The sequence below is a fragment of the Oncorhynchus mykiss genome, chromosome 7 (genome assembly GCF_057628025.1).
Source record: "Oncorhynchus mykiss isolate SJ-2025 chromosome 7, ASM5762802v1, whole genome shotgun sequence".
NCBI classification, from domain to species: domain Eukaryota; kingdom Metazoa; phylum Chordata; class Actinopteri; order Salmoniformes; family Salmonidae; genus Oncorhynchus; species Oncorhynchus mykiss.
The window spans coordinates 63,771,839-63,799,316 of record NC_143028.1 but is presented as its reverse complement, the minus strand read 5'-3'; the positions used below and the strand labels follow the sequence as shown (position 1 = coordinate 63,799,316).

Here is a 27,478-nt window from a genome sequence, read left to right as displayed (position 1 = left end):
TGGTGTATCAGTACCACTTTCCTTGCAGTAGCAGAGAGAACAGTCTATGATGGGTGGGTGGAGTCTGACCATTTTTAATGCCTTCCTCTGACACCGCCAGCTATGGAGGTCCTGGATGTGATGTACTTGGCTGTATGCACTACCTTCTGTATCAACTTGCGGTTGGATGCCAAGCAATTGTCAAACCAAGTGGTGATACAGCCAGTCAAGATGCTCTCAATGGTGCAGCTGTTGTACTTTTTGAGGATCTGAGGGCCCATGACAAATCTTTTCAACCTCTTGAGGGGGTTGAAGACGCATTGTAGTGCCCTTTTCATAACTGTGTTGGTGTGTTTGGACCATGATAAATCGTTAGTGATGTGGACACCAAGGAACTTGAAGCTCTCGATCCGCTCCACTACAGCCCTGTCAATGTGAATGGGGCGTGCTCAGCCCTCCATTTCCTGTATTCCATGATCAGCTCCGTTATCTTCCTGACATTGAGTGAGAGGTTGTTGTCCTGGCATCACACTGCCAAGTCTCTGACCTCTCAATGGGCTGTCTCATTGTCATCGATGATCAGGCCTATCCCCGTCATGTTGTCGGCAAACTTATTGATGGTGTTTGAGTTGTGCGCGGCCACACAGTCATTGGTGAACAGGGAGTACAGGAAGGAACTAAGCACGCACCTCTGAGGGAACCCCGTCTTGAGGGTCAGCGTGACTGATGTGTTGTTGCCTACAGTACCCTCACCACCTGGGGGCGTTCCATCAGGAAGTCAGGATCCAGTTGCAGAGGGAGGTGTTCAGTCCCAGAGTCCTAGCTTAGTGATGAGCTTGGAAGGCACTATGGTGTTGAACACTGAGCTGTAGTCAATGAACAGCATTCTCATGTAGGTGTTCCTTTTGTCCAAGTGGGAAAGTCACAGTGTGGAGTGCAATGGAGATTGCATCATCTTTGGATCTGTTGGGGAGAAATGTGAATTGGAGTGGGTCCAGGCTGTCTGGGATGATGGTGTTGATGTGAGCCAGCCTTTACAAAACCTTTCATGGCTACAGATGTGAGTGTTACGGTGCGATAGTCATTTAGACAGGTTACCTTGGCATTCCTGGACACAGGGACTATGGTGATCTGCTTGAACCATGTAAGTAACACAGAGTGGGTCACAGAGAGGTTGAAAATATAATTGAAGACACTGGCCAGCTAGTCAGTGCATGCTCTGAGTACACGTCTGGCAATCCATCTGGCCCTGCAGCCTTGTGAATGTTAAACTGTTTAAAGGTCTTATTCACATTGATAATGGAGAGTGTGATCACACAGTTGTCTGGAACAGCTGGTGCTCTCACTCATGGTTCAGTGTTGCTTTACTCGATGAGCATAAAATGCATTTAGTTCATCTGGTCGGTTTATGTCACTGTGCAGCTCATGGCTCCCTTTGTAATCCGTGCTAGTTTGTAATCCGTGCTAGTTTGTAATCCGTGCTAGTTTGCAAACACTGCGACATTCGACGAGCATCAGAGCTGGTGCAGTAGGATTCAATCTTAGTCCTGTATTGACGCGTTGCCTGTTTGTTTGTTTGTCAGAGGGCATAGCAGGATTTCTTATAAGCATCCGGGTTAGTGTCCCGCTCCTTGAAAGCGGCAGCACTAGCCTTTTAGGTCAGTGTGGATGTTGCCTGTGGCTTCTGGATATGTACGTACGGTCATTGTGGGGATGTAGTCGTTGATTCACTTATTAATGAAGCCGGTGACTGATGTGGTAAACTCCTTAGTGCCATCGGATGAGTCCCGGAACATGTGCCAGTCTGTGCTAGCAAAACAGTCCTGTAGCTTTGCATCCGCTTCCGACCACTTACGTATTGAGCGCGTAATTGGTACTTCCTGTTTAAGGTTTTGCTTGTAAGCAAGAATCAGGAGGATAGCGTTATAGTCAGATTTGCCAAATGGAGGGCGAGAGAAAGCTTTGTATGCATCTCTGTGTGTGGAGTAGTATGATCTACAGCCTATCGTGAGGTATTCTAACTCAGAACCTCAAGACTTCCTTAATATTAGAGATAGCACACCAGCTGTTGTTAACAAAGAGACAAACACCCCCCCCCCCGCCCCCCTCCTTGAGTTTACCCGACGTTGCCATTCTGTCCTGCCAAAGCATAGAAAAAACAGCTAGATGTGTATTATCCATGTCCCTGTTCAGTTTCTGTTGATAGGATCATCTTGAACGGAGCTTGTCCAGTTTGTTCTCCAGTGATTGTATATTCGTCACTAGGAAATGATGGCAGGAACATTATGTAAAAAAAAGTTACGATCAACGCAAAAATCCACAAAATAACAGAATTGGTCAGGAGCATGTAAAACGTCTGCTATACATTCCAGCGCCATTGCGAACTCAGTGTATCCAAGCCTTATTAAAGCATAGACTGGACATAAAGAATGTCATACAGAATGTTTCTATCTGCTTTGAGCTAACTGTTGAACCAGCCTCAGATGTTTAGCTGTGGTGTAATGGAGACGTGAGAGCAATGTGATATGCTGCTCCCTTCTCCTCTTCTCCTTCCACAGTCCATTAAGCTGTGAGCTGATTTGATGAGCTATATCTCTCTGTCTCTGCCCGGCTCGGTTTCTGTCTGTTTCTCTGCTGTCTCTGCTGTCTTCAGGATGGCAGGTAGCCGCAAGGTTAGAGCGTTGGACATTTCCATTATACACTTGTGTTAACAGAGCAAATATAAACACCCTCAAAATATTATTATTTATTGCTATCTTTCGCTCTCTGTCTGCCCCCTCTCTTTCTCTCTCCTTCTCCCTCTCTCTCTGCCTCTCCCAGTCCCCCCTCTCTCTCGTCATAACTCTCTCTCCCTCTTTCTTTCTTCCTTCCTCCCAATCCCCCCCCCCCCCTCTCTATTTCTGCTGTGTGTTTAATAACAGTAGTATCCAGTGAAATGTCAGAAGGTGACAGTTTGGGGAGAGAGGGAGCACACAGAGGGAGAACACTGTGCGAGAACACAGACTGACAGAGTAGATTATGTTAGCCAGGGTCTGTCGTGGGGAATTCTGCCATGGAGTAGCTTGTTCCTGGTCTGTAAGCGAGTCTACTAGGCTGTGAGCTGTCTAGACGACATTCCGACAGATGTGCTAGATCTAATTGTACCATATGTGCCAGCTTCCGGGGAAAAAAGCCTGAACCTTCCTGTTCTATTGATGTTTCTAAGGTCCTTGGACCTTTATTGGATTTGAAGAGTATAATACACTTGATCAATTAATACCCTCTCATTGCTTTCTACGTTCGGATTGGACAATATTATTTTGAGTTATTTTTGCCAGACAATGCTGAATTTATATAAAGTGGAAATGTGTTTAGTGAGTCTGCGTGTTTGGCCAGCGGTTTCAACTGAGAGAGAGCTAGAGAGAAAGGGAAGGAGATAGAGAGAAAGGGAAGGAGATGGAGAGAAACAGAAGGATATAGAGAGAAAGCGAAGGAGATAGAGAGAAAGGGAAGGAGATAGAGAGAAAGGGAAGGAGATAGAGAGAAAGGGAAGGAGATGGAGAGAACGGAAGGATATAGAGAGAAAGGGAAGGAGATGGAGAGAAACAGAAGGATATAGAGAGAAAGGGAAGGAGATAGAGAGAAAGGGAAGGAGATGGAGAGAACGGAAGGATATAGAGAGAAAGGGAAGGAGATGGAGAGAAACAGAAGGATATAGAGAGAAAGGGAAGGAGATAGAGAGAAAGGGAAGGAGACAGAGAGAAAAGGATGGCGATAGAGAGAAAGGGAAGGGGATAGAGAGAAAAGGATGTAGGTAGAGAGACAGGGAAGGAGATAGAGAGACAGCGAAGGAGATAGAGAGCGGGGACGGAGGGAATATAAGAAGGTAAGAGACGACATTGTTAAAGGTTTGTTATGTTTGTTCTGTTTCTCTCTCTCCTCTACCTTGGGCTAGTATTTATTCCGTAATGTAACATGAAGCAGAGTGCACACTGCATGGGGAGACAGTCTCCTGGGTGTGTGAGAGGCAGCAGGAGAGATAGCTACTAAAGAGATAAGGCCACTGGAGCATACTAGCCAGGGTTGAGTCTTAAATGGCACCCTATTCCCTATATAATGCACTACCTTTGACCAAGGCCCATAAGGCTCTGTTCCCAAAAAAATGATGTAGTAGGGAATAAGGTGCCATTTGGGACACACCCCAGCTCTAGTGTTGTTCCACAATGCTTCAGTCCAGAGACATTGTACTGTTAGGATGTTCAGAAGAATAGATAAGTTCTGCTTATAGGCCACGTGTAAGAGTACTAGCCGTGTAGTTTAACCAGGAGTAAATCTGTCTTTTTTGTTCTCCACAGGCACTGATAAGCCACTTCTAATTTCCTCCTGGTGTGGTGCAGATCTGGTTCTGATCCTGTTTGGTCCAGTTCTGATCAGAGTGTGAGAATGGGGCTTTTGCTGTTTCTGTTGAGCCTCAGCTCCTTAGCTCTGAGCTACGCTGTCGGTAAGGTTTCTTACTTTTTCCTTCTATATTCTATTACCTGTCCTCTCCACTCCTCTCCTCTCCACTCCTTTCCTCTCCTATTCTCTCATGTCTGCTCCTGTCCTCTCCTCTCCACACCTGTCCTCTCCTCTTCTCTCATGTTCTCTCTTCTTCTCTCATGTCCTCTCCTCTTCTCTCATGTCTGCTCCTCTCCTCTCCTCTATGTCTGCTCCTCTCCTCTCCTCTCCTCTCCTCTCCTCTCCTCTCCTCTCCTCTCCTCTCCTCTCCTCTCCTCTCCTCTCCTCTCATGTTCTCTCTTCTCCTCTCCTCTCCTCTCCTCTCCTCTCCTCTCATGTTCTCTCTTCTTCTCTCATGTCCTCTCCTCTCCTCTCCTCTCCTCTCCTCTCCTCTCCTCTCCTCTCCTCTCCTCTCCTCTCCTCTCCTCCAGCATTCTCATCTATTCTCTTTCTCCTGTGTTCCAATGTCAGAACCTTTCCTCCTCACATCCCCTTCAGTGTCAGTTCTCCTCTCACGCCCACTCCATCAGTCAGAACCTTTCCTTCTCACATCCCTTTCACTGTCAGTTCTCCTCTCACGCCCACTCCATCAGTCAGAACCTTTCCTCCTCACATCCCCTTCACTGTCAGTTCTCCTCTCACGCCCACTCCATCAGTCAGAACCTTTCCTCCTCGCATCCCTTTCACTGTCAGTTCTCCTCTCACGCCCACTCCATCAGTCAGAAACGTTCAATACTACCAATGAATGTGTCTCCTGTCAGTCCTGGCCTGTGAATTGAATAAAATGACATTTTCCGTAGGAGTGGTATTCAATGCCTGAATTGACTAGTAAATTAAGATGGACTTCAGTTCCAGGCTCGTTCCCCATCAAAATGAACACATCCATTATGTCAGTCTTCGTTATTAAAATCACCCTCCCCCTTCATTTCCTTCACCTCTCCCCTCCATTTCCTTCACCTCTCCCCTCCATTTCCTTCACCTTTCCCCTCCATTTCCTTCACCTCTCCCCTCCATTTCCTTCACCTCTCCCCTCCCTTTCCTTCACCTCTCCCCTCCCTTTCCTTCACCTCTCCCCTCCATTTCCTTCACCTCTCCCCTCCATTTCCTTCACCTCTCCCCTCCCTTTCCTTCACCTCTCCCCTCCCTTTCCTTCACCTCTCCCCTCCATTTCCTTCACCTCTCCCCTCCATTTCCTTCACCTCTCCCCTCCCTTTCCTTCACCTCTCCCCTCCCTTTCCTTCACCTCTCCCCTCCCCTTCCTTCACCTCTCCCCGCCCTTTCCTTCACCTCTCCCCTCCATTTCCTTCACCTCTCCCCTCCCCTTCCTTTACCTCTCCCCTCCCCTTCATTCACCTCTCCCCTCCCCTTCATTCACCTCTCCCCTCCCCTTCATTCACCTCTCCCCTCCCCTTCCTTCACTTCTCCCCTACTCTTCCTTCACCTCTCCCCTCCTCTTCATTCACCTCTCCCCTTCTCTTCCTTCACCTCTCCCCTTCTCTTCCTTCACCTCTCCCCTCCTCTTCCTTCATCTCTCCCCTCCCCTTCCTTCACCTCTCCCCGCCCTTTCCTTCACCTCTCCCCTCCATTTCCTTCACCTCTCCCCTCCCCTTCCTTTACCTCTCCCCTCCCCTTCCTTCACCTCTCCCCTCCCCTTCCTTCATCTCACCCCTCCCCTTCATTCACCTCTCCCCTCCCCTTCATTCACCTCTCCCCTCCCCTTCCTTCACTTCTCCCCTACTCTTCCTTCACCTCTCCCCTCCTCTTCATTCACCTCTCCCCTTCTCTTCCTTCACCTCTCCCCTTCTCTTCCTTCACCTCTCCCCTCCTCTTCCTTCATCTCTCCCCTCCCCTTCCTTCACCTCTCCCCGCCCTTTCCTTCACCTCTCCCCTCCATTTCCTTCACCTCTCCCCTCCCCTTCCTTTACCTCTCCCCTCCCCTTCCTTCACCTCTCCCCTCCCCTTCCTTCATCTCACCCCTCCCCTTCATTCACCTCTCCCCTCCTCTTCCTTCACCTCTCCTCTCCCCTCCCCTTCCTTCACCTCTCCCCTCCCCCTCATTCACCTCTCTCCTCCCATTCCTTCACCTCTCCCCTCCTCTTCATTCACCTCTCCCCTCCCCTTCTCTTCCTTCACCTCTCCCCTCCCCTTCCTTCACCTCTCCCCTCCCCTTCCTTCACCTCTCCCCTCCCCTTCCTTCACCTCTCCCCTCCCCTTCATTCACCTCTCCCCTCCTCTTCCTTCACCTCTCCCCTCCCCTTCCTTCACCTCTCCCCTCCCCTTCATTCACCTCTCCCCTCCCATTCCTTCACCTCTCCCCTCCTCTTCATTCACCTCTCCCCTCCCCTCCTCTTCCTTCACCTCTCCCCTCCCCTTCCTTCACCTCTCCCCTCCCCTTCAATCACCTCTCCCCTCCCCTTCATTCACCTGTCCCCTCCCATTCCTTCACCTCTCCCCTCCCCTTCAATCACCTCTCCCCTCCCCTTCAATCACCTCTCCCCTCCCCTTCATTCACCTCTCCCCTCCCATTCCTTCACCTCTCCCCTCCCATTCTTTCACCTCTCCCCTCCCCTTCATTCACCTCTCCCCTCCCATTCCTTCACCTCTCCCCTCCCCTTCATTCACCTCTCCCCTCCCATTCCTTCACCTCTCCCCTGCAATGCAACCTATTTATGTTATGGTGCTTCCCTAGACAGCCACTGCCTCTCACACCAGACACACACTCAACATGTCCATGCGTGCTATCAGACTGATGGTTGGGTGTGAGAGTGTGTGTCTGGAGATCCAAAAGTAGGGGGTCTGCAGATCTTGGGGGCTTCAGGCCAGATTAAAATTGTATGCTGTTTCTTTTTACCAGCAGGCGGAAGGGATTCGATTTTCTTGAGATGTCTTTTTCTTCTTTTTTTTCTTTTGACGACAGAGTTGAAATAATTCAGGGATCTCATGAATGATAAATGAAGATGTGTTGTAGCGTTCCTTTGTTGAAATTAAAAAAGCTTTTCCACTGTAGCCAAGCGTGCAGTCACGCATAGTCGATCCCTGTGGACAGCACGCAGTCCATGAAATTGTAATTACTAGCTCCGTCAATGCTCCATTGGTCTGTTGATGAAGTGAATCACACACACACACACTCATACACACACACACACGCATGCATACACACACACACATACACACACACATACTGTATACACACCAGCTGTGTGGAGTCTGACTCGAGTCACAAATTTGATTTCTTGAGACTCGACTTGATAGAAAATCAAACAACTTGAGACTTGACTTGGACTTGGACTGTACAACCATTAAGATTCATTGTCAGATTCAACAGAAGATCTCTTTGTTTCTTGGGACCTAGAACAAGCATCTCTGTTTTGTCCAAGTTTAAAAGTAGAATGTTTGCAGCCATCCACTTCCTTATGTCTGAAACACATGCTTCTCGAGAGGGCAATTTTGGGGCTTCACCATGTTTCAATGAAATGTACAGCTGTGTGTCATCCGCATAGCAGTGAAAGCTAACATTATGTTTTCGAATGACATCCCCAAGAGGTAAAATATATAGTGAAAACAATAGTGGTCCTAAAACGGAACCTTGAGGAACACCGAAATTTACAGTTGATTTGTCAGAGGACAAACCATTCACAGAGACAAACTGATATCTTTCCGACAGATAAGATCTAAACCAGGCCAGAACTTGTCCGTGTAGACCAATTTCGGTTTCCAATCTCTCCAAAAGAATGTGGTGATCAATGGTATCAAAAGCAGCACTAAGGTCTAGGAGCACGAGGACAGATGCAGAGCCTCGGTCTGATGCCATTAAAAGGTCATTTACTACCTTCACAAGTGCAGTCTCAGTGCTATGATGGGTTCTAAAACCAGACTGAAGCATTTCATATACATTGTTTGTCTTCAGGAAGGCAGTGAGTTGCTGCACAACAGCCTTTTCTAAAATTTTTGAGAGGAATGGAAGATTCGATATAGGCCGATAGTTTTTTATATTTTCTGGGTCAAGGTTTTGCTTTTTCAAGAGAGGCTTTATTACTGCCACTTTTAGTGAGTTTGGTACACATCCAGTGGATAGAGAGCCGTTTATTATGTTCAACATAGGAGGGACAAGCACAGGGAGCAGCTCTTTCAGTAGTGTAGTTGGAATAGGGTCCAGTATGCAGCTTGAAGGTTTAGAGGCCATGATTATTTTCATCATTGTGTCAAGAGATATAGTACTAAAACACTTGAGCGTCTCCCTTGATCCTAGGTCCTGGCAGAGTTGTGCAGACTCAGTACAACTGAGCTTTGAAGGAATACGCAGATTTAAAGAGGAGTCTGTAATTTGCTTTCTAATAATCATGATCTTTTCCTCAAAGAAGTTCATGAATTTATCACTGCTAAAGTGAAAGCCATCCTCTCTTGGGGAATGCTGCTTTTTAGTTAGCTTTGCGACAGTATCAAAAAGGAATTTCGGATTGTTCTTATTTTCCTCAATTAAGTTAGAAAAATAGGATGATCGAGCAGCAGTGAGGGCTCTTCGGTACTGCACGGTACTGTCTTTCCAAGCTAGTCGGAAGACTTCCAGTTTGGTGTGGCGCCATTTCCGTTCCAATTTTCTGGAAGCTTGCTTCAGAGCTCGGGTATTTTCTGTATACCAGGGAGCTAGTTTCTTATGAGAAATGTTTTTAGTTTTTAGGGGTGCAAATGCATCTATGGTATTGCGCAAGGTTAAATTGAGTTCCTCAGTTAGCTGGTTAACTGATTTTTGTCCTCTGGCGTCCATGGGTAGACAGAGGGAATCTGGAAGGACATCAAGGAATCTTTGTGTTGTCTGTGAATTTATAGCACAACTTTTGATGTTCCTTGGTTGGGGTCTGAGCAGATTATTTGTTGCAATTGCAAACGTAATAAAATGGTGGTCCGATAGTCCAGGATTATGAGGAAAAACTTTAAGATCACAACATTTATTCCATCGGACAAAACTAGGTCCAGAGTTTGACTGTGACAGTGAGTGGGTCCAGAGACATGTCTGTACTGCTGTCTTGGCCTACCTGCACTCACCTGTGCTGTCTAGACTGCCTCATTAATTACGTTTGTTGTGATGTTCTCTTGCGTAATTCAACAAGTGTGTCAATAGCAGGATACCCTGGGATTAAAAATCAACATGCTTAGCTCTAGATTACACCTATCTCAACATACTTTACATTGTTTGTGAGATTAGGCATAATATCACTAATATCACTAATCCGAGTTTTCATTTTCGGAAGTTGCTTTCATTTCAACTATTCTATTTTGTAAAATTTCAACTGTTTTAAATTATAACTTTTTTTAAAAAATCACAAAAATGAACACCCATCAAAATAAAGTTTTGTTTCTTCTCTTTCTTGTGATGTGGAGATGGTGTGTTAAATCCCAGGCAAAGCTTTCTTATTGATTCCACAGAAAGCGAAGGTATCCCATTGAGCCCATTTCAGCCATTACCGGGATGTGTTTGACAGGTCATTACAAACATTTCCCTGGTCGTAACGTTAGCGGGAAAAAATGACAGGCACAAGCAAGAGTATGAAAGGGTTGCAGGTGTAAAATGAAAGCAATCAATCCAGCGAGATTTACAGTAAGTGACCAGTGGATTTCGCAGCCCCCAAACACAGGAAATAGATGGCTGAAAAAGATAGACACAATAGACACGCACGCACACACATACATATACATACACACACATACATACATACACACATCACGCACAAAAACACCATCCCTCTTTCCCTCTCTCTCTCACACACGCTCTGTGCCATGAGGATTCCCATATGGTCATGAGGCATCTCTAACCCAGTTTGTGCTGTGTAACATGGATTCTCTGTGTACCCTGATTCTCTGTGTACCCTGAGAATAGCTGTCTGCTCCAGCCTGCTGTTTCACCTGCACCTTCTACTCTCCTCATTTATCGCTTTCTCTTCCCCTCCACCTCTACCCGTGCCTCTCCTCCCTCTCTCCACCTCTACACCCTTTACTCTCCTCCCCTCCACCTCTACCCACACCTCTCTTCACTCTCTCCACCCCAACACTTGTTTATCTTCTCCCCTTCATCTCCACCCCAACACTATCTTCCCCTCTTTTTAAGCTATGTCTCCTCCTTCCTCTCCCCCTCTCAGGCCCTCCTCTTCTCCCTCTACCCATCTCCTCCTCTCCCTCTCTCTCCTCTTCACTGTAGCAACAGTATTATCCCTGACAGCCTGTAGCCCCTCCAGACTCACTCCCACCTCTAGTGCAGATGGATCCTGTACTCTGTTTGCCTGCACAACTCCTGCTTCACACACAAACACACACACACACACACACACACACACACAAGCACGCATGCACACACACACACACACACACACCACACACACACACACACACACACACACACACACACACACACACACACACACACACACACACACACACACACACAGACACACACAGACACACACACACACACACACACACTTACTCACTCACACACACACACTTGCATACACATTTACTTCACAAACCAAATCTGATATTTCTTCATTTTAGTTGGTTATTTTTTATGTTATTTTGGGGGGTTATTTGTGTATTCATATTGTACTGTTAGAAATGTACAACACTGCTGGAGCTAGAAACATGACCATTTCACTACACCTGCTTTAACATTCGCTAATCTGTGTACGCCACAAATACTTCTAGATTTATTTTGATTTGATTTTAATATTTTATGTTACCATCTCTGAGCCATGCAAAACTAAGTATGGGTTTCTGTCAGGGGAAGAGGGAATAGGGGACAACAGGCCATATCCACACTCTCCCAGAGTACCAGATAAAATTGGATTAGATTACATTTAAGAAAATTCTTCTGTTTGTAAAAATGTATCATTCAATTAGACAATTCGAATGTTTCTTACCTTGGCTTCCAAAAGCACAGATTAACCTCTGATTTACCTCTAGTGAACTGAATGGGATTCAGGATGTTTTGGTGATGAAACATTTTCATTTAATTAAGCAAAAATATGTTAAAGTGATACAAAACTACTTGTTTGAAAAGGGAAAGTCACTGGAATCAGTTTTTGACTCCTGATTGGTTGGAAGGGGCTGGTAGTAGGACATTGAGGGGATTCGATTATCTGGCCTCGGTGGGAGGAGTTTGCACTGGGTGAAAAGTGATTGCATTCATTTTGTAACTGGGCTGCCTCCCTGGGCTGCCTCCCTGGGCTGCCTCCCTGGGCTGCCTCCCTGGTCTGCCTCCCTGGGCTGCCTCCCTGGGCTGCCTCCCTGGGCTGCCTCCCTGGGCTGCTTCCCTTGGCTGCTTCCCTGGGCTGCCTCCCTGGGCTGCCTACCTGGGCTGCCTCCCTGGGCAGCCTCCCTGGGCTGCTTCCCTGGGCTGCCTCCCTGGGCTGCCTCCCTGGGTTGCCTCCCTGGGCTGCCTCCCTGGGCTGCTTCCCTGGACTGCCTCCCTGGGCTGCCTCCCTGGGCTGCTTCCCTGGGCTGCCTCCCTGGGCTGCCTCCCTGGGCTGCTTCCGTGGGCTGCCTCCCTGGGCTGCCTCCCTGGGCTGCCTCCCTGGGCTGCTTCCCTGGGCTGCCACCCTGGGCTGCCTCCCTGGGCTGCCTCCCTGTTCCCTATTCCAAGCCCAAGGCAAAATCTGCTCAAAACAAAGTGACGTAGCCTAGGCTAGATTAAGCACGTGGAGTAATGACTAGAATTCTGCTTGAAAATATGAACATATATTTTATGTAAAAGGGATGTTATGTGTTTGTGGACGATGCACCATCCTACCTTGTTGATTACATGACCTAACAGCACAGATTACTATTCCATTTGAGACGGGTGCACCTCCCTCATCTATTTTGCCAGTTTACTCCACGGGCTATAGACCGGTGCACCATGTCTCAGGTTAATAGAACTCCCTCATTGGGTGATGGGGGATTCTGATTGGCTGTGTGTGTTCACAGGCGGGGACGTGTGCATAACGGGTCATGACAGTGGACCAGTGTTTGAAGAGCAGCCTAGCAGTGTGGTCTACCCAGAGGGACTCAGTGAGGGCAAAGTCACTCTCAACTGCCAGGCTAGAGCCAGTCCTGCTGCTACGTACAGGTAAGCACTCACACAGACATACAGACAGAAAACAAATCAAATCAAATGGTCACATATGAGAGAGAAGGGTACAGCCAGAGTATGCATCGGACAGGTCTGTCATCTAACCCCTCCCTGTCCGGTAGCTGGCGTGTCAATGGTACAGACGTCCCTGTAGGTGACCCCCGGTACACACTGGTAGCCGGTAACCTGGTGATCAGCAGTCCCCAGTTCGGCCATGATGGAGGCTCCTACCAGTGTCTGGCCATCAACCGCTGTGGCACCATACTCAGCCGGGCCGCCAACCTCAAATTCGGTTGTGAGTACATTGATTTATTTATTCAGGTATTATTTTCCATTCTCTCAGTGTTTATGGGGACAATGCATATTCATCAACATTTACTGGATCCCAGTTGTTGTTCATCAAACCTTATTTGGATCTCATCTCATTCCATTGATTGGTTTACATAGTGAAAAGAATACATTTCTGAGTGAGAAGTACATTTTTGTCTTGACTGAGTGGATTTCTTAGATTTTTTCTTATTCTTGTGATATCCTTCTGTCCTCCTTTTCCAGACCTCCATGACTTCCCTGGGGAAGGGAGGAGCCCACAGACGGCTTACGAGGGAGCAGGTGCCTTCCTAGCCTGCCAGCCCCCCGCCCACTACCCAGGTGCACACACACACACACACACACACACACACACACACATGCACACACACATGCACACTCACACACATGCGAGTCTCACTCTCCTCTCCTCTCTCTCATCTCTCATTAGCTCTTTCCTACCGCTGGTTCGTTAGCGAGTTTCCTAGCTTCATGAAGCCTGACGGGGGTCGGTGGTTCGTTTCCCAGGTAACGGGCAACTTGTACCTGGCCAAGGCGGAGCCTAACGATACAGCAAGTTACTTCTGCTTCACCACCATCAACATGGACATTAGCACCAAGAGTACCTTCAGCAAGGCTAACCAGCTCACCGTGCAGCCAGATGGTACAGGACTCTGTGTGTGTGTGTTTGTGCATGTAGCTGAGTGAGAAAAAGGCCTATTCAAGACTCTGTTACTCTTACACAGTAATTGTCACGGTGCGTGAATGAGGACCCAAAAGCGAATTAACGTAAACAGAACTTCTTTAATAACAAAACATAGGTAGGCTCAGATGGACCGGCAGATTCCGACAGGACAGGACAAGGTTGCAGTAAACATGACGATAGTCTGGTTCAGGCATGAAAAACACAAACAAGAATCCGACAAAGACAGGAACAAAAACAGAGAGAGATATAGAGGACTAATCAGAGGGAAAAAGGGAACAGGTGGGAAAAGGGGTGACGAGGTAGTTAGGAGGAGACAAGGAACAGCTGGGGGAGAAAAGGTAACCTAATAACGACCAGCAGAGGGAGACAGGGTGAAGGGAAAGGACAGAAACAAGACACAACATGACAATACATGACAGTAATTGTACAGCTTTGAAAAGTTTTGACATTTCAATTGACAATTTCAGGACAGTGAAATAAAGTGGAAGGATAAAGTGTGTTTCTCCTGTAAGAGGGAAGATTTGAACCACATCAGCCATTTTCTCTGTTGTTGACATATCCTCTCTATTCACCACAGCCAACGCCAGGAAGTCAGCTCCTGCTATCACAGTGGGTTTCCCAGCAGAGACGTACGCCCTGACAGGACACACCACCCAGCTGGAATGCTTCGCCTACGGAAAGTAAGTCCCTGATCCATTTTCTTGTCCCATGTTCGGATATCTCTGATTTGTTGTATTTCTTTTGTTTTCACACACTCTCTCCCTACATGTCCCTTCCTGCCTCTCCCTCCTTCTCCTCCTCTCTCCACCATTTCCCCTCTCTCTCTCTCCCCCCCCTCCCCCTCCTCCTCCCCAACTCCAACCCTCTTGCACTCTTAATCCTCCTCTCCTACTCCTCCCCTCCCCAGTCCTGTCCCAAAACTTCGTTGGAGGAAGGTGGATGGTCTGTTGCCGTCTAAGGCCGGGGCTAGTGCAGAGGGACCCATCCTCACACTGCCTGATATGACTTTCCATGAAGAGGGGGTGTATGAGTGTGAGGCCTACAACTCTGAGGGCCGCGACACACAACAAGGACGCATCACCGTGCAAGGTAGGGTAGAGACACAACCCCCCCCACACACACACACACACACAATATGACCATCAAAACCATGCGTGTTGACCTGCACTTTATTGTCCCTGTGTTTATCTGGTCCCTTCTAGCACAGCCAGAGTGGCTGCAAGTTATGAGTGACTCTGAGGTGGAGATCAGCTCTGAGCTGCACTGGACTTGTGTTGCAGCAGGCAAACCAAGACCCTCCATACGCTGGCTACGCAATGGACAGCCCCTCAGCACACAGGTTTACACACACACACACACACACACACACAAATACACACACACATACATACATACATACATACAATCCTCTATCTCCCATCATCTCTCCCTTCCTTTATCTCTCAATACATCCCTCTCTCTCTCTCCCATCATCTCTCCCTACCTTTATCTCTCAATCCATCCCTCTCTCTATCTCTCCCACTATCTCTCCCTCCCTTTATCTCTCAATCCATCCCTTTCTCTCTCTCAGGACCGGGTGGAGGTCAATGGGGGTCGTCTGAAGGTCATCAACCTGGCCCTGGAGGATTCTGGGATGTATCAGTGTGTGGCTGAGAACAAACACGGCACCATTTACTCCAACGCTGAGCTGAGGGTGCAAGGTGAGAGGTCAGGGTTCAAGGGTTAAAATCAAACCCTGTAAACACTGCAGTCCAAGAGAACTGGAACTCAGTTGTAACTTCTCTCCCCCTCTCCTCCACCCTATGTTGTGGTCTCCAGTCCAAGTTCCAGACTTCCGCTCCAACCCGGTGAGGAGGCTTGTCCCAGCAGCCCGAGGGGGGCAGGTGATGATGGAGTGTCGGCCACGAGCCGCCCCCAAACCCACCCTGTTCTGGAGCCGCGGTACTGAGCTCCTTACCAACAGCAGCAGGTAAACACACACACTAACTCACACACACACACTCATGCGGAAGACACATTTCAGTTGAATACATTCAGTTGGACAACAGACTAGGTATCCCTCTTTTCCTTTCCCCTTTCACACACTCACGCACACACACACTTAGGCGCACACACACACACACACACACACACACACACCTCAACCCTGAGGCTTGATTGAGAAACCAAAATGTGCAATAGGTATATAGTAGAAGGTAAGATCAAAAGAGCATTCCCCTGTTATGTGTGTATCAAAGGAACCTATTTCTTCGGATTTCATCACATTTTGGTGCTTTGTTAGGTCTGTGTGTCTAGATGAAAAACATAATTAATTAACCTGTGTGTCTATGCGCATGTGTGTACGTGTATGAATGTTCACTTGATACATCTCCAGAGGGAAGTAAACATAAAAGGTCGAAGTTAAGGTCAAATGGAGATTAGAAGAGAAACGTGATCTGAAGGAGAGTCTGTCATGTTTTAGATTTGATTTCGTCCTTAACTCCCGTCTAGCAACAAACTGCAAACACTTAAAAGGCCCAAACATTTAAAAAGCCCAAAAAGATAATGAAGTAACTTGAGCTTCCTGCTTCTTCTTCCAGGGTGACAGTGACTCCAGACGGGATGCTGCGGATCCACAACATCAGCAGGGCCGATGAGGGGAAGTATACCTGCTTTGCTGAGAACTACCTGGGCAAGGCCAACAGCACTGGACACCTCTCTGTTAGAGGTACACACACACACACACGCGCGCACACACACACTGAATCTGTCAGAGGTAACTGAACTCCCTCACTATCCTCCCCTCCTACTCTCCCCTTTGTCCTTTCCCTCCTTCCCTCCAGATGCTACTAAGATCACCTTGGCTCCCTCTAACGCTGACATCAACCAGGGGGAGAACGTCACGCTGCAGTGTCACGCTTCACATGACCCCACCATGGACCTCACCTTCACCTGGGCTCTCAACGGAGCTCTGCTGGACCTGGAGGACCCCGGCGGACCGTACCATCGCGTGGAGGGGGTGAGTTAGTCAGGCCACAGCAGAGCAAACCATTGCAGGAATGGGGGTGCGTCATGATGAATGACACAAAAAAACTCCACGGGTTCTTTTGGGGTTATTTTGAATCAAAGAGTTAGAAATTTAATGAAACTGCTTAACTGATTTTGGAATCAAACAGCTTGAAATTAATATGATTCCCAGTGTGATTAATGGAAATAAGAATCATTCAGCAGGGTTTATTTAAACAACAAACATTTTATTAGAGACAGCTATTATACGCTTAATTGAATCACTTAAGATCTATGCTGCAGACCATATCAAGGAGACCATCCGTGTAATGTGTCTCCCTCCCTACCGTTCACGTCTTGCTGACCTAACACTTCTAGGTTGATGATGTGACTCTGGGTGTACTGGGGATTAGAGTTTAGAATGTTGACCCAAACAAGTTTCGGTCAGCACCAATATTTCACTGTCACTGGAGTCATCTTTATAATGGTATATACTTTTAAATCCGAGTGTTGGATATAATTGAATTGAATTTTAATTAAAGTTACCTTCAATACTGCTGTGAAATGGTGATGATATGAATACTGAATATCTGGCTTGTTTCTCTGTAGCAGACAGACCATGTCTCCAATTACTAAACAAGTTCTTTCTCTCTTTCTCTCTCCACTATCACTTGTTCTCTCTTTCCTCTCTCTCCTCTCTCTCTCGGTCTCTCTCTCTATATATATATCTGCCTCCCTTTCTCTCTGTCTTTCTCTCGCCCTCTTTCTCTTTAATCTCTCTCGCACTCTCTCTTTAATCTCTCTTTCATCTCTGCCCCCTTTCTATTTAATCTCTTTAATCTCTTGCCCCGTTCTCTTTAATCTCTCCCACTCTTTCTTTAATTTCTCTCATGCCCTCTTTCTCTTTAATCTCCTTCATCTCTTTCATCTCTTGCCCTCTTTCTCTTTCATCTCATCTCTTGCCCTCTTTCATCTCTTTAATCTCTAATCTCTCGCCTTCTTTCTTTTTAATCTCTCACTCTCATTCTCTCTCTCCACCCTCCCATTCTCTCTCCCTCTCCACCCATCTATCTCTCTCTAACAGAAGGAGACCGTAGGTGACCTGTTGATAGTGAGTGGTCATCTGAGTCAGGCAGGAACATACAGCTGTACAGCTCAGACTGTGGTGGACAGCGCCTCAGCCTCCGCTAAACTGGTGGTCAGAGGTAAGACCCCGATCATATCACAACAACTCACCTGACCTTTTCTATGATGGTCATCCTTATAAAATGTTTGTTTTACAGCATTGCAGAACTTAATTGTAACATTTTATGAGGATTTTTGAGTTAATTACTTACATAATCATCCTTATCCCCAGGCCACAATGAGCTACGTCCACTACTTTCTGGGTGAGAATTTGTACTTGCATGTACATGAAGGAGGTTAGATAAAAGTCCTGACTAGGCATTCTCCAACTGTCTCTCCTCAGGTCCCCCGGGACCTCCAGGTGGTTTGGTGGTGAAGAACGTTGCCTCGACGTCGGTGGAGTTGCGTTGGAGTCGTGGCTATGACAACCACAGCCCCATCGGAAAGTATATTATCATGGGTCACTCTCCACTGTCTCCTGGTTGGAAGAGGATGAGGACAGGTAAGAGGACCACCACTGTCTATGTGTGTGCTTATCTGTGTACCTGTGTGTTTTTGTGTCAATCAATTAGTCCCTGACTTCTCCTTCTTTCCTTCCTCCGCATTCTCCTCCTCTCTTCTCCCACAGACCCATCTAACATTGAAGGCAATGCTGAGTCGATTCGTGTGGTTGGCCTGTTGCCATGGATGGACTATGAGTTCCAGGTCATTGCCAGTAACATCCTGGGTAGTGGAGAGCCTAGTATGTCCTCTCACACTATACGCACCCAGCAAGCAGCTCCCACAGTGGCCCCTAGTGGACTAGGTGGAGGAGGAGGAGACCGCAACGAACTCATCATCACCTGGACGGTCAGTGTGTGCGTGTGTGTGTGTGTGGGTGGGTGGGGGTGTTAGAGAGAGAGTTTTGTCATTGTGAAAATGTACATAAAGTTTTGTTTGAATCTGATCCCAGCCCATGGCCAGAGAGTACCAGAACGGAGATGGCTTCGGCTACATCCTGGCATTCCGGAAGCAGAACTCTCCAACGTGGGTGGTGGAGCGTGTTTCCAACGTGGAGTCGTCTCGCTACGTTTATTCCAACCAGAGCCTGTCTCCCTACTGCCTCTTTGAGGTGAAGATCAAAGCCTACAACCGTAAAGGAGAGGGTCCCTTCAGCCAGATCGCTGTGGTGCACTCTGCAGAAGAGGGTGAGCAACCCAAACTCTAACCCTAACCTCAACCCTAGCCTTAACCCTTCAGTCAGATCACCCTGGTGCACTCTGCAGAGGAGGCTGAGTCAGAACAGGTCTGGGGCATGCAGGAAGGATTAGGAGCATTATGCTTGTTTGCCACAAGAGGGCGAACAAAAACACAAAAAGGCAGATGTTTACCAACCACATTATGTAAATTAATTGTGTTTATTGTACTTATGTGTGTTAGATATGATCCGACTCCCCAACCCTTATTTTACCCATGACCCTCCATGCAGAGCCCACGGTGGCGCCCTTGAGGATCAATGCCACGGCTCTGACAGCATTCGAGATGCAGGTGTCGTGGGACCCCATCCAACATCTCAGCACCAACGGTATCCTCCAAGGATATGAGGTCAGGACCTGCACAACACCAGCATATAACATATGTGACAAGCTATTCTATGAGCCCTGGTCAAAAGTAGTGCACTATGAATGGAATAGGGTGCCATTTGGGACCCATCTCTGGACTTTTGCTCAAAACCAGTCAGTCCCAGTCAGTACCATCTATGGTGCCATCAGTCCCCTGACGCCAGTGAGAGACCGTCCTGGAGTTGACCTCACCTCATCTTATCTTCTCACACCAATAAAGATGGTACTAATGTATTAGATGGCCTGTGTGTGGTTGGGATCAGCATGTTCAGTCTGTCGACAGGCAGATTAGGTCTGATGGTTGGTTATCACGATGGCCCTGTGGGGAAACAATGGCAGAATCATTAATATTATCATGGTTCAACAGGTGTCACACTTTCATATTTTTTTATTGTACATATTTGAAAGGAAACAGAGTTTAAGTGAGTAAAAAATACAGAATACACAGTGCCTTCAGGTGAATCAAAAAACAGCAAAGGGCTTAGATACAAGGCTCACCAGAAAATATGCTCAAATTTATAGAACCACAGTATATTGTGAGGAAGAGTACAGGTATCTAACATTCCTAATGATTTGACAAAGTGTGTGTTTTTTTTTCAGTAGAAGAAACAATTCCAGTATTAGGCATCTCATTCCTTTAAGAGATGTACCCACGGTCACGTAACTAATTGTTTGACAATGCTGTGTATGTTTGTGTTTACAGATCCGGTACTGGCGTCAGCATGAGCGGGAGGCATCTGCAGACCGTGTGCGTACAGCTGGGCTTGAGACCACGGCTCGTGTGGTGGGATTGAGACCCAGCACCCGGTACCATGTTACCGTAATGGCCTACAACAGCGCTGGCACAGGACCAGCCTCACCCAGAACCACTGTCACTACCAGGAGACCACGTATGTACAGTGCCTTGCGAAAGTATTCGGCCCCCTTGAACTTTGCGACCTTTTGCCACATTTCAGGCTTCAAACATAAAGATATAAAACTGTATTTTTTTTGTGAAGAATCAACAACAAGTGGGACACAATCATGAAGTGGAACGACATTTATTGGATATTTCAAACTTTTTTAACAAATCAAAAACTGAAAAATTGGGCGTGCAAAATTATTCAGCCCCCTTAAGTTAATACTTTGTAGCGCCACCTTTTGCTGCGATTACAGCTGTAAGTCGCTTGGGGTATGTCTCTATCAGTTTTGCACATCGAGAGACTGACATTTTTTCCCATTCCTCCTTGCAAAACAGCTCGAGCTCAGTGAGGTTGGATGGAGAGCATTTGTGAACAGCAGTTTTCAGTTCTTTCCACAGATTCTCGATTGGATTCATGTCTGGACTTTGACTTGGCCATTCTAACACCTGGATATGTTTATTTTTGAACCATTCCATTGTAGATTTTGCTTTATGTTTTGGATCATTGTCTTGTTGGAAGACAAATCTCCGTCCCAGTCTCAGGTCTTTTGCAGACTCCATCAGGTTTTCTTCCAGAATGGTCCTGTATTTGGCTCCATCCATCTTCCCATTTTAACCATCTTCCCTGTCCCTGCTGAAGAAAAGCAGGCCCAAACCATGATGCTGCCACCACCATGTTTGACAGTGGGGATGGTGTGTTCAGCTGTGTTGCTTTTACGCCAAACATAACGTTTTGCATTGTTGCCAAAAAGTTCAATTTTGGTTTCATCTGACCAGAGCACCTTCTTCCACATGTTTGGTGTGTCTCCCAGGTGGCTTGTGGCAAACTTTAAACAACACTTTTTATGGATATCTTTAAGAAATGGCTTTCTTCTTGCCCCTCTTCCATAAAGGCCAGATTTGTGCAATATACGACTGATTGTTGTCCTATGGACAGAGTCTCCCACCTCAGCTGTAGATCTCTGCAGTTCATCCAGAGTGATCATGGGCCTCTTGGCTGCATCTCTGATCAGTCTCCTCCTTGTATGAGCTGAAAGTTTAGAGGGACGGCCAGGTCTTGGTAGAATTGCAGTGGTCTGATACTCCTTCCATTTCAATATTATCGCTTGCACAGTTCTCCTTGGGATGTTTAAAGCTTGGGAAATCTTTTTGTATCCAAATCCGGCTTTAAACTTCTTCACAACAGTATCTCGGACCTGCCTGGTGTGTTCCTTGTTCTTCATGATGCTCTCTGCGCTTTTGACGGACCTCTGAGACTATCACAGTGCAGGTGCATTTATACGGAGACTTGATTACACACAGGTGGATTGTATTTATCATCATTAGTCATTTAGGTCAACATTGGATCATTCAGAGATCCTCACTGAACTTCTGGAGAGAGTTTGCTGCACTGAAAGTAAAGGGGCTGAATAATTTTGCACGCCCAATTTTTCAGTTTTTGATTTGTTAAAAAAGTTTGAAATATCCAATAAATGTCATTCCACTTCATGATTGTGTCCCACTTGTTGTTGATTCTTCACAAAAAAATACAGTTTTATATCTTTATGTTTGAAGCCTGAAATGTGGCAAAAGGTTGCAAAGTTCAAGGGGGCCGAATACTTTCGCAAGGCACTGTAGGATACCTAACATGTGTACACACACACACACACACACACAGTGTTGCCAGCATCAAGACACCATTCCGTATATATGACATAACATCCCAGGGGGTCAAACACAATGGGGCCATATTTGCAAACATTATAAAAAGTTTAAGTTCAAGGTTAAGTTTAACCTCTCTGGGATATGTGGGATGCGTCCCACCTGGCCAAAAGCCAGGGAAAATGCAGAGCGCCAAATTCAAATAAATTACTATAAAAACAAACTATCATTAAATCACACATGTAAGATAGCAAATTAAAGAAACACTTGTTGTGAATCCAGCCAACATGTCAGATTTCAAAAAGGCTTTTCGGCAAAAGCAAACTGTCTGAGGATAGGACCTCCGTAAACAAAGAGAGAAAACATATTTCAACCCTGCAGGCGCGACACAAAACCCTGAAATAAAAATATAAATCATGCCTTACCTTCGCCGAGTTTCTTTTGTTGGCACTCCAATATGTCCCATAAACATCCCAAATCGTCCTTTTGTTTGATTAATTACGTAGATATATATACAAAATGTCAATTTATTTGGTGCGTTTGTTCCAGATAAACACTGGCTCCAACCTGCGCAACGTGACTAAAAAATATCTCAAAAGTTACCTGTAAACTTTGCCAAAACATTTCAAACTACTTTTGTAATACAACTTTAGGTATTTTTTTACGTACATAATCGATAAAATTGAAAACGGGATGATCTGTGTTCAATACAGGAAGAAAACAAACTGTAGCATGCTTTCTGGTCTCGCACCTCTATCTAACAGTACACTTCAAGTGACCCTCGTTCAAGATGGCCGTACTTCTTCATTACACAAAGGAATAACCTCAACCATTCTCTAAAGTCTGTTGACATCCAGTGGAAGTGATAGGAACTGCAAGAAGGCCCCTTAGAAATCTGGATTCCCAATCAAAACTCATTGAAAAGAGAGTGACCTCAAATTTAATCTGAATGGTTTGTCCTCAGGGTTTTGTCTGCTAAATAAGTTCTGTTATACTCACAGACATGTTTCAAACAGTTTTAGAAACTTCAGACTGTCCTCTATCCAAATCTACTAATAATACGCATATCTTATATTCTGGGGATGAGTAGCAGGCAGTTGAATTTGGACATGCATTTCATCCGGACGTGAAATTACTGCCCCCTGTCACCAAGAAGTTAAGCATCAGCCAGTTTAAATCGCTGACGTAGTGTCACGTGATAAAACACTACATTGTAGCTGTCCCATCAGATAACCTGGCACACGTTAGCCCTATGCTAACTTTACCAGGTGGCACTGAATATTTCCTGTAACAACTTCGTCATCAGTCTATCAAAGATGTTCAACTTTTTCTCCACAAACCAACGGTATTTCAATGAAATAGGTCAACTTGGCCTCCAGATGGATTTGGTAAACATCCAAAGTCAAGGTTTACTTTTGTTCCACTTGGTCTGTCACAAAGATCAATATGTAGCATGATGCATCCTTGCCAAGGCTACTAGCTACTAAAGTCAGACAAAGTTCTTTGTAAAAAAAAAAGACAAAGAGCCTTGTGGCCTTGTCAAAAAGCTGTCATTTACCACAATTGATATCCCTGCCAGATGGCATACAGCACTAAGGGGTTTAACTTGTCATCTCTGGGGCACAGTAATTGTGAGTTTGAGTCCCTGTGAAGTCAAGCTTTTTTGTTGAGAAAAAAACTGTTCACTGATGGTCCTCAAAGCTCAATTCAAATAAGGCTTAAATGACAAAGTGGATGATTCTAACAACGCATACAAATGTTGTACATGTAAGTGTAGCCTACATCAGAAATTAAAGGACGTTTTTGGTCTAACACTACTGTTATACTATGCTATTATATTCAGTATGCTTGGCCTATGTAGAATACAAATTCATCATTAAGTGGTCTTGCAAGACATTGATTCAGCTTTGATATAAACTGTATTAAACATGCACCATTCTGAGGAGTGGTGGAGCGTCGCTAATGTTATACGCACTAATGTTATACGCCTGCGTAGTAGCAGTAGTCAATTGGTGATCTTCATTTCCAAGGTTTTGTATGCAATTCCCTGCAACACACTAACACTACAAATGTCATTCTATATTTTAAAGGAAAGAAAATGTATCTCACCTGGGATTCCAACTTGCAGCACACCGTGAAAAGTACCAGGTGCCAGGATCACTACACTGTGATCTAAACATCCAGTTTAAATAAGAAGCTTTTTAGTAACTTCAAAAGCAGATTGTGCCGCTTGACTTTTGTCGCCCACAAGTTTAACATCTTTGATAGGCTGATGAGGAAGTTGTTAAAGGAAATAATTACAGCCACCTGGTGAACTTAGCATAGGGCTGACGTGTGCCATGTTATCTGATGGGACCAGCTGCAATGCAGCATTCTATCGCGTGACAATACACCAACTATTTTTATTGGCTGATGCTTAAACTTGAATTTAAACTTTGTCTGAAGTTCGTAAGTATGGCCCAGTGTTTTGGGGAGGGTGGATATGCACCTGGCTACCAGTATCTACTGGGCTTAAGAGTGTAAAGGGATTCTTGTGGAGGATTTATAGAGTGAGAGGGAATCATGTCTGTGCTGATCTCCTCTCCTTAAGCTACTGATACTGATACCTTAACCCACTGTCAACATTAGGCAAAAATATGCCTATATTAATATATTCTATATGATATCATGCCTTTTGGTTTGCATTTTGGCTACAGTTTGGATCGTCATGTTTCTGTGTCCGTAAAACGTGTGTGAGACCATTGTATTTTCAAGTACATGTATCTAAGTTTAATTCATGTCTTGGTCATGTGACTCCCGGAAGGTGAGGCAGGTCAATAAGTTGGTGTCTCTAGTTGTTTTCCTTCGTTTACCTTTACAGCTCCGAATCGTCCCCCTGGCAACGTGTCCTGGAAGACTGATGGCTCATGGGTAACTGTTAGGTGGGATCATGTCAAGACCCTAGACAATGAATCAGCCGTACTGGGTTACAAGGTGAGTGGTGTCTGTTTGTAGGAGAGGTGTGTGCAGGTAGGTATGTTCTTGTCATATTGCGAATGCACTGTCAAAATATATTAAATCCTGTTAACATGTGTGAAGTGAAAGGGATTATGTGGTCAAAATGAATAAAGTTGTTCTCATAAGCTACTTGTAAAACCTTCTGTAAATAATCAGATATGTAGTGCAATAAAAAGGTCATGTAAAGGAATCAAAGAGCATTTGATAAGGCTCAGCCTGGCAATAGAAAAACATTAAAGATATGACATATCATCGGTAGATAACATGAACCATCCTATTCTGGTTTTATAGTGTGATGCTGTGCAGAGAGAACACAAAAGTAATGAAAACATTATCTTAATAAAACAAATAATAGTCCATCAAGGTGGAAAGGACACATTCAATAACCCAACAAATGTATTTCCTCTGTAGAAATTGTGTGAATAGGTTCCCTCCCTCTGTCTTCTCTCAGGTCCTGTACAAGCACGAGGGCCAGTCTGCTCTGAAGGTTCTGGACAAGGGGAAGACGTCTGTGACCCTGCCACTACCTAAAGACAATGGCTACGTGGTCCTGGAGATACGCTCTTGGGGGGAGGGGGGCGACGGAGCCGCACAAGAGACCATCGTCTCTCGAGACTCAGGTGAGACTTGGACTGACTGTGTGTGTCCCAATAATATATTTTTTCTCATAAAGTGTACACTCGTTCACTACTGCCCCTAAATCTATAAGCATTGGATTGGTGAAAGGATGGGCTATAGATTGTTTCTACCATATTTCTTATACCAGTCATTTCCTTTCATATCAATGAAGGGAAGTGAACAAGTGCACACTAACATCATTTTTGTAACTTTCAAGGATTTTGTGGAATTCTATCAGATTGCATCTAGGGCCTTTTTGGGTAGTTCAGATTATCACAGGTGTCTAATTATCTCTGTCCCTCCGTGTGGCCTTATCACATGTATACTATGTTAAATAATGAAATAATACCATTGGTTTTTCTACTGAGGGTTTCAGCATGAAATAGCCTTTGTCTTTTTTTTACCCACTTTAATTGAATTTACGATGTCAATATGTCTTTGTTGTTTTAGGGCCAAACTGCTGGCAGTTGTGATAAAATACAATTGTTGGAAGATTTGCAGAGTTGCCATTGTTGATTAGATACTTTTTTCATTAATTAGTCTATATTATCTTGACACTTATGGTGTCACGACTTCTACCGAAGGTAACTCCTCTCCCTGTTCGGGCGGCGCTCGGCATCGACGGTTTACTAGCCACCACCGATCCCTTTTTCCTTTTCTGTTTGTTTTGTCTGTGTTCCTTTTTCACACCTGGTTTCATTTGCGTTTATTTCTGTGTGTATATAGGGTAACCTGTTGCCTGCCTTAGTTTGTGCGGGATTAGACTTTTGTGTATTGTGCTCGATTGTATTTAAAGTTTGTTGTTTTCACGGTTACGCACGTGTATTTGAGTGTCGGAACTGTGTTTGTTCCTCCGTGCGTTTGCACGAGTTCTCAGTATCGAGAGCGTAGTTTGTATTAAACACGCTTCTCAGACATCCCTGCTCTCCTGCGCCTGACTCCTACACCTCTCACCTAGACGCACGTAATCACATATGGTCTGTCCACTAGAAACCCATGGACAATATGGACACAGATATAAAAAAAAAAATCATGTTAAATATGAATAAATGTAAAAGTTATACAAGTATAAATTACCAACGTTGCCATAGATGACCTGTTCTTGACCAACATTCCAGTAACCTTGGTAAATTACCAATAGCTTTGCAACTCTATACACACCACATAGACCCAGAGCTTCTTCAGGCAAGGTTTTGTGCCAAGTTTAAGTCACAACCCCACCTAGGACTACTCTATATAAAATATAAAATAACAAAATCCCATCTCCTGTTCTGCATGAGTCTGCCCCAACAGCTAGTCTAGCCCATGGCTAACAGGATAAGCTAGCTTTCACACAAAGAAGGTTACAAGAGCTTAAGTGGTAATTGGAACCACGCGGCTATACAAGGCAGCCCAGTCATAATTAGCTGGGAGGATGAGGTCAAACTGTTCTGTGAAATCCATGTCAAGTCAAGTTTTATTGGTCACATATGTAACAGTATAACTTCCGTCCCTCTCCTCACCCCAACCTGGGCTCGAACCATGGACCCTCTGCACACATCAAGCACAGTCACTCACGAAGCATCGTTACCCATCACGCCACAAAAGCCACGGCCCTTGCAGAGCAAGGGGAACCACTACTTCAAGGTCTCAGAGCAAGTGACGTCACCAATTGAAACGCTATTAGAGTGCACCACCGCTAACTAGCTAGCCATTTCACATCGGTTACACATACACATGGTTAGCAGATGTTAATGCAAGTGTAGCGAAATGCTTGTGCTTCTAGTTCTGACCGTGCAGTAATATCTAACAAGTAATCTAACAATTCCTAACAATTTCACAACTACCTTATACACACAAGTGTAAAGGAATGAATAGGAATATGTACATATAAATATATGGATGAGCGATGGCCGAACGGCATAGGCAAGATGCAGTAGATGAGTACAGTATATTCATATGAGATCAGTAATCTAGGGTATGTAAACATTATATAAAGTGGCATTGTTTAAAGTGACTAGAGATACATTTATTACATCCATTTTTTTATTATTAAAGTGGCT

The 27,478-nt window shown here is 45.5% G+C and overlaps 1 protein-coding gene and 1 long non-coding RNA gene across 4 annotated transcripts in view; one reads left to right on the top strand and one right to left on the bottom strand.

The window, feature by feature from the left end:
- The window catches only part of LOC110528359 (contactin-2), a 70,220-nt gene that overhangs the window by 38,344 nt on the left and 4,398 nt on the right, over nucleotides 1-27,478 (top strand). For both annotated transcript variants that reach the window (XM_036983945.2, XM_036983946.2), the window contains 20 exons: nucleotides 4,314-4,459; nucleotides 12,412-12,553; nucleotides 12,679-12,851; nucleotides 13,109-13,204; nucleotides 13,314-13,526; nucleotides 14,146-14,248; nucleotides 14,476-14,657; nucleotides 14,771-14,907; nucleotides 15,139-15,268; nucleotides 15,387-15,537; nucleotides 16,148-16,275; nucleotides 16,391-16,566; nucleotides 17,638-17,758; nucleotides 18,022-18,180; nucleotides 18,307-18,527; nucleotides 18,631-18,865; nucleotides 19,147-19,262; nucleotides 19,983-20,169; nucleotides 24,682-24,794; nucleotides 25,270-25,438. In XM_036983945.2, the coding sequence (XP_036839840.2) occupies nucleotides 4,402-4,459; nucleotides 12,412-12,553; nucleotides 12,679-12,851; nucleotides 13,109-13,204; nucleotides 13,314-13,526; nucleotides 14,146-14,248; nucleotides 14,476-14,657; nucleotides 14,771-14,907; nucleotides 15,139-15,268; nucleotides 15,387-15,537; nucleotides 16,148-16,275; nucleotides 16,391-16,566; nucleotides 17,638-17,758; nucleotides 18,022-18,180; nucleotides 18,307-18,527; nucleotides 18,631-18,865; nucleotides 19,147-19,262; nucleotides 19,983-20,169; nucleotides 24,682-24,794; nucleotides 25,270-25,438 (3,010 nt within the window). In that variant the 5' untranslated portion in view covers nucleotides 4,314-4,401. The remainder of the gene's footprint in view (nucleotides 1-4,313; nucleotides 4,460-12,411; nucleotides 12,554-12,678; nucleotides 12,852-13,108; nucleotides 13,205-13,313; nucleotides 13,527-14,145; nucleotides 14,249-14,475; nucleotides 14,658-14,770; nucleotides 14,908-15,138; nucleotides 15,269-15,386; nucleotides 15,538-16,147; nucleotides 16,276-16,390; nucleotides 16,567-17,637; nucleotides 17,759-18,021; nucleotides 18,181-18,306; nucleotides 18,528-18,630; nucleotides 18,866-19,146; nucleotides 19,263-19,982; nucleotides 20,170-24,681; nucleotides 24,795-25,269; nucleotides 25,439-27,478) is intronic.
- LOC110528360 (uncharacterized) lies at nucleotides 19,044-24,169 on the bottom strand. 2 transcript variants are annotated; one of them, XR_002474239.3, is made up of 3 exons: nucleotides 23,931-24,169; nucleotides 19,412-19,598; nucleotides 19,044-19,270 (listed from the first exon to the last, which is right to left on the bottom strand). It is a non-coding gene; the product is annotated as an uncharacterized LOC110528360 (long non-coding RNA). The 2 variants fall into 2 exon arrangements; XR_016497385.1 differs by having other exon boundaries at nucleotides 19,472-19,598.